This window comes from Aegilops tauschii, chromosome 7 (genome assembly GCF_002575655.3).
Source record: "Aegilops tauschii subsp. strangulata cultivar AL8/78 chromosome 7, Aet v6.0, whole genome shotgun sequence".
Taxonomy (NCBI): Eukaryota; Viridiplantae; Streptophyta; class Magnoliopsida; order Poales; family Poaceae; genus Aegilops; species Aegilops tauschii.
In genome coordinates this window covers 90836139-90847183 of record NC_053041.3, presented here as the reverse complement: position 1 = coordinate 90847183, position 11045 = coordinate 90836139, and the positions used below count along the sequence as shown (strand labels likewise).

General features: G+C 52.3%; 1 protein-coding gene across 1 annotated transcript; it reads left to right on the top strand.

The window, feature by feature from the left end:
- Positions 1 to 6699: 6699 nt before the first annotated feature.
- LOC109784390 (L-gulonolactone oxidase 2-like) lies at positions 6700 to 8952 on the top strand. Its single transcript, XM_020342978.4, has one exon. It carries the CDS (start codon positions 6700 to 6702, stop codon positions 8458 to 8460), a length of 1761 nt encoding a protein of 586 aa, XP_020198567.1. The 3' UTR covers positions 8461 to 8952.
- Positions 8953 to 11045: the final 2093 nt, after the last annotated feature.

The window sequence follows — 11045 nt, the reverse complement described above, 5'->3', positions numbered from 1 at the left end:
AGGTGTTATCTGGCCACGAACGAGGCGCTCCTGCCCAACCCATTCACTAGATCGATCGGTCCAACATACAGCATCCAATCGGAACTGAAAGCATTATTCGTGCGTTGGCGTGTACTGAAGCTGACGTGGACACATTGCGCGACTGTTAATGGGTTCTATTATCATACATCACTATGCATGATACTAACCTATGATACTATTCAACGCTTCAATCATCGGAGCTTTAGGCCATCCAACAAATTGTACATTTTTTCAAAAAAAATGAACTATTATAAAGATTCACTACAATTACAAAGCACTTTAAATATAATAAAAATCACATCGAGGTCCACGGACCACCGAGCAATCATTGCCGCCGCCAGAACAAGTTGCCGACGTGCCGCTGTTGCTGCTCCCATAACGGAGTCGGCCTGATCATATTGATGACAACATAAAAGTCTTCGTGCACGTGCCCCTAATGACCAGCGCTCCGGAGCCGTAGTCGTCACCATTTATTCCTTGAATTAATCTGAAGATCCTAACACCAAATCACGCCATTGTGTACGCCGCGAGAAACCCTAGCCTCGTTGCCCCGTTGAGCTAGCTAGAATCTACGTTGGAGCTTCGTCTAATATGTCCCAACGGACGAAATTGAGGAGGATCGAAGCCCAGAAGATTGACTCAGAGAAGAAGCGCCGCCTCTACGAGGAGTAAAACCCTGCCTATCTAATAGTCGTAGCCGAGGCACCAGAATCTCCTCCTTGCCACTGGCCGCCGGAGCGGCAGGCAGAGGGGAGGCGAATCCACGGGATCGCCAGTGGAGACCGATGGGAAGAAGGCTTTCCCTAATCACCTTACAAGAGGGGAAAGGAAAGCAACTATCCAATAACCTGTACTTGTTATGTAAATAAAATTATATGTGTCATTAACAAACAACTTACCACAGAACCACTTCAATAATGTGTATTGGAATGATTTTGTAATAGATGATAGAATATATTAAGAGTGCCCTCCAATTAAAAAAAAGAGTGCTCTCAATTTTTATTTTGAAGTTTACATGTGGATTGTCTGCATATAAATTTGTTCCCTCTTTCCGTTTATTTTCTACCTGCATCATCAGAAAAATTACATGGTAAATTTTACCAACAATAATATCAAAACCATTTGAGATGCCAAGCTCCGTGTCCCATCATTCATGACACTGCTATAATTCTTTTAAGATGACCCCTCTTACCTAGGAGGTCAAAGGAACATTTGATCGCATCCATTGTTTGAGGTCACTTAGAGGATCTCCAACAGATCCCCAGCCCCCTCCCAATAAGCCCCCCTTTGTTTGGGCTAGAGATTCGTGAGAATCGTGTGGCTGTGTATTCCTGAAAATCGCTGCAGCTATCGATTTTGAAGAATGGAAACCAAATCATATGTTTACCCTGTTGTTGCACGAATGAACACATAAGCATGGAGGGTGTTGGTCAGGCCGTCGTGAGTCAGGGATCTTGAATAAGGGAGCAGATGATGGTGGTCAGGTGCGCACATTGCAGGGAGACCTTGGGGTGGCATACACAGTGATCAGGGGTGGCGCGCCTTAGGCGGAGCTGCTTGCAGCGTCAAAGGCGGGGCTGGCCGTAATACGGGGACGACCAGAGGTGGTGGCGTCGAATTAGTCTATTTTGGAGCTGATGGGGCCGGCAAAGTTGGTGGCCCCAGAACCCTATAGAGAGCCCCGCAATGACCCCTCTCTCTTTATTTTTGTTCGATTGAAAATAACAAAGGCGAAGATCTTGTAACAATGGAGAGTCAATCATGTCAGCAGAACAATCAGCCATGTCTATACGGGTTCTAGCTACAAATTTTGTCCGAGCTTATACTCCAAACCAGCCTATACGCAAGATCGATCCTAGCTAGAAGAAGCCAAGAGAGGGAGTTGTTAAAATCAATATTGATGCATCATTTCATGTGGAAAATATGACAGGAGCCTATGGAGCGATAGCTCGAGTTGATCGAGGTAATTTCTGGCAGCAGGGACCTGTGTGCCACCCCATGTTTCTAGTGCAGATTCAACGGAAGTTATGGCTATCCGAAGTGGTTTGATCCTAGCAGAAAAATTGGGTTGCATTAAAATCATCATCGAGTCTGACAGTATGTTGGCGTTAGAGGGCATCTGTGATCCAAATGCATATATGGGAACTGATGTTCCAATCATTGCAGAGGGTTCTCTCATGGCCATGGAGTTTGCTAGTATTGATTTTGTCCAATGCAGTAGGAAGCAAATATGGTAACAGATTGCTTGACCAAACACTGTTTTAGCATTAGTAAGTCTGAATCTTGGGAATCCAATGTCCCTGACTTTATTCTTCATTACTATGTAAACGACCCTGCTATTATTTGATGAATGAAGTTGTTATGATAAAAAAACATCATTGGGAAATTTGGGTCGACGGTGGAGTGGCATTCCTATTGTAACAATGGGCAGATTTTGGGATAGACTACAACATGGGTAAGTGGCACCTCGGGAATCACCAAAAATCACCTAATTTGCAGCTTTAGCTTGGGCGTGCCTAGTTGGACATGGAGATGCTCTTAGAACATGTAAATAAAATTTAATAATGAAAAAATCAACATTGTGGATTCTAATTTGTATTGGTGCCACTACTAGTTCTGTGTGATATTATTATGGTATTCCAAGTACTTCCTTCGTTTCACAATAGAGTGCCTATAGGTTTTTCGAAAACTTAAACTTAGCCAACTTTGACTAAGTTTATAGAAAGAATTATCACTATCTATAGTACAAAACTTATATAATACAAAAATACGCCTTGTGACATATCTAATGATATGTTTTTCGCGAATACGCAAAGCTTGCGGATCTTTTCATTGATAGAAAGAGAAGAATGAGTACAACAAGGGGTACAACACATGACATGAACACAAAGAGGCATGAACATGGTGCCCGGAGCATAGAGAGACAGGGTGCTCAGCCCGAACAGAGTAAAGAACACAACTAAACCCAACAAGCCTAAAACTAGAGGAGCAGGCCGAAGCAGCAGGACATCAAACATCTTCAAATCCAACACCGAGGACACCACGAGCGAGCAAGATGACGCCTTCAAGAAGGGGGAACGATGTCGTGACGCTGCCGCCATCCGATCCGGTGAACCGGACCTAGGGTTTCCCCTGATGCTCGTAGAGGGGCACGGATAAAGGCCTTGGCAGCGCCTCCAGGAAGGAAAACGACACCCGCGAGCGTTGTCGCTGCCAGCATCGGCAAGCCAAGCATGCATTTCGCCTCGCTTGAGTCCGAGCAATCCCAAAGCCACCAGATCAGGATCCGAAGATGCAGGAGCCAACCTCCAAATCGACCGAAACCTAGGAAGGGGGTGGGGCTGCACCTGCCGCCAACAAAAACACAAGCTTTGGAGTCGACATGACTCGTAGATGGACGGGATCGGAGAGGCAGCGGTGTAGAGAGCCAACATGAATGGAAGGAAGATGGCCAACGCAACCGGCAATCCGGAGCTAGAAGAGAACGTGGATCCGTGCTGCCGGAGGCGAAGCCACCCGAACTCCGGTGAACCGAGGCTGGAAGGGGCGCAGCCGTCGGTGCACCGGGGCCGAAATCGCACCGCTAAAGGACGCCGGCAGACCAAGGACACTGGAGAACGCATGTCCATGGACGTCGGGACCGGAGCGGTGTCGACAAAGATCCACCGTGAAAACTACACCGGACTGGTCGAGGATCGCCGTGGCCACACACAAGTAGGGGTCGTCACTGTAGCTCGCTGGGGGAACACGCAGGCGCAGCCGCGCCGCCGAGCAGGATGGCAGGACGCCGTGCAGCAACTGGACGGGCAGGGAGTCTGCGGCGCGCCAGATCCGATCTAGGGGCCGGCGGGAGGGAGGGTCCTCGGCGCAAGGGGGCGGGGAGGGGGGGCGCGTCCGCCAACACACACCGCAGCCAACCCAGGCCCGACGTGGCCACGCCGGCCGACCGGCTTCAGCTATGCGGGAAGGCGGCGACGGAGGAGAGGGACTGCAGCGGGGGCTGCGGTGCCGGCGCATGAACAAAATCGTGCTGCCCGCCACCATACCCGCGCGTGGCTCGGCTTCGCCGGCCGTCCCTCCGGCGGCGGCGCAGCGGGCGTACTGGTGGTGGAGGGGAGCTCCCGACGGCGGCGAGGGTTTCCCCCGTGTCGCCAAACACGGGCGACGCGGGGGTAGGTGGGGGTCGTACTATATCTGTTTGGTATCTAAATATTTTGATGTTTTTCTCTATAAACTTGATCAAATTTTGCTTTTTGCAAAAGCTTGACTTTTGAAGAATCTATATGCGTTATACTTCCTCCGTTCCTAAATACTTGTCTTTCTAGGCATTTTAAATGAATATCACATACGGATGTATGTAGACATATTTTTAGAGTGTAGATTCACTCATTTTACTCTGTATATAGTCACTTGTTGAAATGCCTAGAAAGACAAGTATTTAGGAACGAAGGGAGTATCATGGAATGAAGAGACTACAAAGGACGAATAATCCACCACCCACATGCAGAACTAGTAGTAGCATGACTTCGCGTTGTAGTTTGGTCCTCCGACCTTCTCTCCATCATGTTGGTCGCCCTTCGGTACCAGTGTAAAAGCACGTGAGCTTTTTGAGACGTTGGGATTTTGGATTTGTGTGACTTTCAATTTCTTCGCCAGGGTGCTGATCCGACAGTGTCGTAGCCCTGATGGCTCCTCACCCACGATCAATAACGACTTGCTGCCCTAGGGATGGATAGGCAGCAGAGAGATGCTCCACCAGCCCGTTTGAACCTCTATGTATCCTGTATACGTAGGAAATTCATCCTCAATATTTTATTTATCTTAACATGTAGCCTATCCATCTCATCACATATGCCTCACATATGTCATCTTTCATTTAAATGCACATGCAAGCCATCCACATCATCAAATGCATGCAACCAATAAGTGACCAATTATGTGGCACAATTTTATTACGAGGCCTTATAGTGCCAGGTCGGCTAGGGTTTCCACCTTCTGTCGGCGGCGTCACTGATCGGCCTCGTCTCCTGTGGCCTTAGAGTCATGGAGGCGCGATGGATCTTGACCCTTGCCGGTGCGGGAGCTCCAGTTTTATATGTTTCTTTGAGTTTTACTAGGGTTTATGTCTTGCTCGAGAAGATGAGAGAGCGGCGACTCCCAGAAGATGCAATAAAGGTTCTCCCCAACTAACCCCGTCTCGGTGGTGCGTCTAACATTGTCGAAGGTTGTCTGAAGGTGTGTCTCCAACCGATCTCACATGATTCGGTGGTGATTGCCTTTGGTGGATCCGCTCGGATCCAGCCTTCGTTCATCTACGTAAATGTGTCTTCACTTTGGATCCTTCCAATTTATGATTCTCTTCATCGCTAAGTGGTCTATGAATTTGTATGTATTTTTTTATTATTTCTGGTGTTCGTTGTACTGCCACGATTGATGATGAATAGATTGAAAGTTTTCGCACCAGAACAATGCATACAACCAATCAACGTTTTACTTTCCACCTTCCACCATATGCACACCATCACATCATCAAGCGTCATGCAACCATTCAACCTTTTATTTTCTATTTTTCATGACATGCAAGCCCTGCACATCATCAAACGCATGAAACTATGAAAGCCCATCACATCATTAATTTTAATTTCTATTTTTATTTTTAACAAAAATAATTGAACTTGAACATCAGAAGACGATAAACATTTATCCACCCTCCATTTATATATAGGTTGAATATGATGCGGTACTACTCTCGTATATTCTAAAAAAAATAAGTTCATTGCTAAAAAATTCTGTAGCAAGACGCGCAACGTTATCTAGTTTTCTTTATCTTTTATTTAGGGGTTGCCGGAGTGGTAGTTTTATCAATTGATCTGGACCTTTTCGCAAAATAATAGACACAGATGAAAAAAAAAGAAGGCTAACACAAAGTTGACTAAATTTTTTTCTACTTCTTCATCAAAAGTCAACTTGCAACCAACGAGGCAAGAGTACAAGACAGCCAGCCTAGAGTATAAAGTTGTTGAAGACCATTTTTATGGACAGAAGCATGCGCAGTGCGCAGTCCCCTTGAGACACAGCAATGTACGACAAGAGAGCAATTTACCCAATATCCATTTATGAGTGCAGACTCATCTGCACCTAGTTAAGAAAAAAATTCACAAAAAATTCAGCAAAAATCAAAGATTTTTTATTGCATGGTAGATAATTTGGTGTGTGAGGTGCGCTTCAAATTTCAAATCATTTGAATATATGAGCAGCTCTCAGCAAAAAAGACAAATTTGTAAACTTTTTTACACATCCTAAATTTGTCTTTTTTTGCCGACAGCTACTTAGATGTCCAAATGTTCTGAAATGTGGAGTGGACCTCACGCACCAAATTATCTACCATGATTTTGTTTTTGGAATTTATTGATTTTTTTAGTATTTGTTTTGAATTTTTCATCAACGTGGGTGCAAATGAGCCTGGGCACCGAATCACTGTTCTCGCAATTTGCCTCAATTTTTCGGGAAGTGCCAGACAAACAAACAAAAATTGAGAGAAAAGCCAGACAAACTAATTACAATGATATATCTTTTCGTTCACAAATGTGTCACTCACAAGCATGGTGATCAATCTAGCTATATAAAGCAAGCTGGAGCAGAGGTACCTATAGTACTTATTCAAGAGTCATAACCGCGATGTCGCAAGGACAGAGAGGAGCGGTGGGGATCCCGCTCGCGGTTCTCCTCCTAGCCATCCTCCTCCACATCGCCGGCTGCAGCCCACCTCCGGAGCCGGTGGTCTGCACGCACGGCACATCCAACTGCACGGTCACCAACTCGTTCGGCTCCTTCCCGGACCGCAGCATCTGCCGCGCGGGCAACGTCGCCTATCCGCGCACGGAACAAGAGCTCGTGGCGGCCGTCGCGGCGTCGGCGGCGGCGAAACGCAAGATGAAGGTGGCCACCAAGTACTCACACAGCCTCCCCAAGCTGGCGTGCCCCGGCGGCCTGGACGGCACCATCATAAGCACTGCGCTGCTCAACCGGACGGTGCGCGTCGACGTGGAGAGGAGGCTTATGACGGTGGAGAGCGGCATGGTCCTCCGGGACCTGATCGAGGCCGCCGGCGCCGCAGGGCTGTCCCTGCCGCACTCGCCGTACTGGTACGGCCTGACCATCGGGGGCCTCCTGTCGACGGGCGCGCACGGCAGCTCGCTGTGGGGCAAGGGCGGCGCCGTCCACGAGTACGTGGTCGGGCTGAGGATCGTGACGTCGGGGCCGGCGAGCCAGGGGTTTGCCGTCGTGAGGGAGCTGGGCGCCCGTCACCCGGACCTGGACGCGGCAAAGGTCTCCCTCGGGGTTCTCGGCGTGGTCTCTCAGGTCACGCTGGCGCTGCAGCCGCTGTTCAAGCGGTCGGTGGCGTTCGTGAAGCGCGACGACTCAGACCTGGCGGACCAAGTGGCAGCATGGGGCCGCCTCCACGAGTTCGCCGACATGACGTGGCAGCCGGAGCAGCGCAAGGTCATCTACCGCCAGGACGACCGCGTCGACGTCTCGTCGCCGGGCAACGGCCTCAGCGACACGCTCCTTGCCCGGTCCGCCCCCACGCGCATGCTCGCCGACGCAAGAGCCGCCGAGGAGCTGCTGCAGGAGAACGGCACCGCCGCCGCCGACCTGTGCGCAGCGGCGCGGCCGCTGGCGGACACGGTGGAGCGGCAGGCCTACGGCTACACAAACGACGGCGTCTCGTTCACGGGGTACCCGGTGGTGGGGTACCAGCACCGCATCCAGGCGTCCGGCACGTGCATGGATAGCCCGGAGGACGGTCTCCTCAGCGGCTGCCCCTGGGACCGGCGCATCCATGGCTCCTTCTACTACAACTCTGGCTTCAGCGTCGCGCTCTCCAAGGCGCCGGCGTTTGTGTCGGACATGCAGCGGCTCCGGGACCTCAACCCGGACATCTTCTGCGCCGGCGTCGACACCAGGGTCGGCGTGCTCCTCCGCTACGTCAAGGCGTCCTCCGCTTACCTCGGCAAGCCGGAGGACTGCGTCGACTTCGACATCATCTACTACTGGAGCCGCACCTACGGCATGCCGCGTGCGCACGCCGACGTGGTGGACGAGATCGAGCAGATGGCGCTACGCAAGTACGGTGGCCTCCCGCACTGGGGAAAGAACCGTAACTTCGCTTTCAGCGGTGTCATCACGAAGTACCCGGGAGCTGGTAAATTCCTCGGGGTGAAGGACAGGTATGACCCCAACGGGCTCTTCTCGAGCGAGTGGAGCGACCAGGTGCTCGGCATCAAGGGAAGCCCCGACATCGTCAAGGAGAGCTGCGCCGTGGAAGGACTCTGCATCTGCTCTGAAGACTCGCACTGCGCGCCGGAGCATGGGTACTTCTGCCGGCCAGGAAAGGTGTACGACGAGGCCAGAGTTTGCTCGTTGCTCCAGGACTAGAGCGACCGCGAATCACTTCAAGTGTTGAATGTTAATTCATCACCTCTTGCTTCTCAGGGTTCTGCGCAACCAACTGCACCCGAGTGACTTTGTGTAGTTAGAGCAGAAACTTTTCAGCTTATCCGTATTCGTTTGGCACCTTGTCTATGTATTTGGAAGGCTTTTTTATTGTCTTTATCAGCTGGAAAACGTATGGCACCTTGTTGTGTTGGAATGGCCCATGTTAATTTGCATCTAGACTTTTAACATTCAAATATAATTTAGTAATAACTTCACTAAAGAAAAATGAAAAAAAAGGGATTGGCTTCATTTTCCATATTACAAAGAAGATTCATATGTACAAAAATCATAGCAATTTGAAATTTTCGAAGTCATTGTTACACCTAGTTGGATTTTTGAATATCAAATGTCGTGATTGTAATATTTATGATTGACCAATAGTCCCCTCAATGCTACTTCTCTTCTCCGACCTTCAATGTTAATGCTGTGTGCACGTACGTGAGAGAACCATCTGCATGTGGGTGGGCCATGTTGATCGCCGCTTCGCCAGGATCAACTAGATTAAGCTTGAGACACATGAAAAGAAGATGGACAATTGCCTTGCTCTGAGGTCCTGTCGTTTCTCTTTTTCTTCCTTCTCCTAGAGCTTGATCGGATGTGTGTTCGGTCCTTCCCAATGCTTGCTCTGATCGATGAGCTTAGAGCATCTTCACTCGTTCGGCCCCAGGACACCGAAAAAGAGCCGCCTGGGCCAAACCGACGCTTGCTTGGCACGTGGGTGTGACTGTGTTCCCAGTTGACGCCCCCAGGTCGCCGCCATAATCGCGCGAACTCGGCAATATTTCATACAAATTTGTACAAACTCAGTGATCTGGCACAAACTCGACGATATTTCATTGAAATTTATAAAAAAAACAGATAAACAGGCAAACTACGCCTACGCCTAGCCCTGCTACCCCGCGGCCGCCGTCCGCCATCTACATGCCGAGGAGCCTGTAGAAACGAGTGTAGTCGCCGCCGCCGTCGTCGTCGTCGTCGCGCGCCGCGCTGGAGCCGCCGCCATCCCTACTGCATCCCTAGCCAGGGTCGTCGACACACGGTGGGGGGTTGGACGGCCTGGCCTCGTCCTCCTCGTCGCTGTCGAGGACGATGACACCACCCTCATCGCGTCCGCGACGCCGGGCCTGGAGCTCCACGTATGCCCGGTGCTGGCGGAGCACCTGCTCGCGGACGTAGTCCTCCCTCGCCCACTTGAGGGCGGCCTCGTCGTCGAGGGCCACCATGTCCGCATGCTCCGGCTTCATGGGGAGCAGCCTCGGCTCGGGCTTCGGCCGGACCAGGCGGAGGGAGCGCGGGGAGGGGCGGGCACCCTCGTTCATGAAGAGGGCGCCGCTGCGGGTGCGGCGTCTCTTCCGGCTCCGGCTTGACGGGGCGGAGTGCCGGCGAGCTGGAGGAGAGCGAGCCGGAGCCCGACGACGAGGACGTCCCGGGCTCCATTCACCGCGGCGTCCAGGAGCTGCCACGGCGGCGAGAGAAGGACGGCCGCGGCGGGTACTCGAGGCGCGGCGTGTTGCCGGTCTCGATGTGGTCGAGGACGGCCTCGAGGGTGCGGCCGGGCACACCCCACCACTGGCGCCGCCCGTTGGCGTTGAGGCATCCGCGGGGGATGATGCCGTTGCAGGAGGCGATCTGGTCTTCGGGGCGATGCTCGAAGCACATCATCCAGAGCGTGTGGCTGTCGGCAGCGTACCTCGGCTCGTTCCACTGCGCCTCCGTCAGCGACGAGCGGATGCGGGTGATCTCGGCCCGCCGTGCAGCCCCTTCGGGCACCGGGACGCCGCCGGCGCTCAACTTCCACGCCCCCGGCACTCGCATGTCCGGGGGCGCCAGATAGTCGGCCTCGGAGGCGCGCCTCCGGCTCTTGGAGGTAGCGGCGGCCGAAGCCGTTCGCCGCCGCGCCGTCGCCTGGGTACCTCTCAGCCATTTGCTCATCGGCGGGAAGAGGGGAGTGTGTTGCTTTGTGTGGCGATGCGAGGTGATGTGTGGCAGCTGTGGCGTTCACCGGCGGGGAGATCGGCTTTTATAGCCGCAGCGAGGCGGCGAGAGCCTGCATGCCGGGCGGCGCGTGGCGGGAGCGGGCGGGACGCGCGTCGGTGGCGCCTTCACTGCGCCGCCCGTGAGGCATCAATGGAGGCTAACCGGCGCGGCAGCCTTGGCCAGCCTTGGCATTGATTCCCGCGGAAACCGAGGCGATGATCATCATGCTCCGGCTGACTCGGCAGGCCCATCCCCGTTCGCGCCAAAAACGCGTTCCCCGGCGCCCCAGCGCGCTGGGTTTGGCCCGGGTCCACCGGCGCCAGTTTCATCCCAAACCGACGAAAAACAGGCTTCTGGGGGTGCGACTGGGCCGATTTTCGGCCTTCAGCGCCAAAAAAACGCCTAGGAAGGGGGGGGGGGGCTGTTGGGGGCGCGCCTAGAGATGCTCTTAGGGTCAAGCTTCAGTGAGTGAGAGTGAAGAGAGCTTAGAGCAGCACCCAATTCTTCCACTGGACATACTTTTTATATATTTGCAATGTGCACTAGGG

What these genes read in the sequence shown, in the direction of transcription:
- LOC109784390 (XM_020342978.4), top strand. Translation starts at nt 6,700, where the DNA reads ATGTCGCAAGGACAGAGAGGAGCGGTGGGGATCCCGCTCGCGGTTCTC.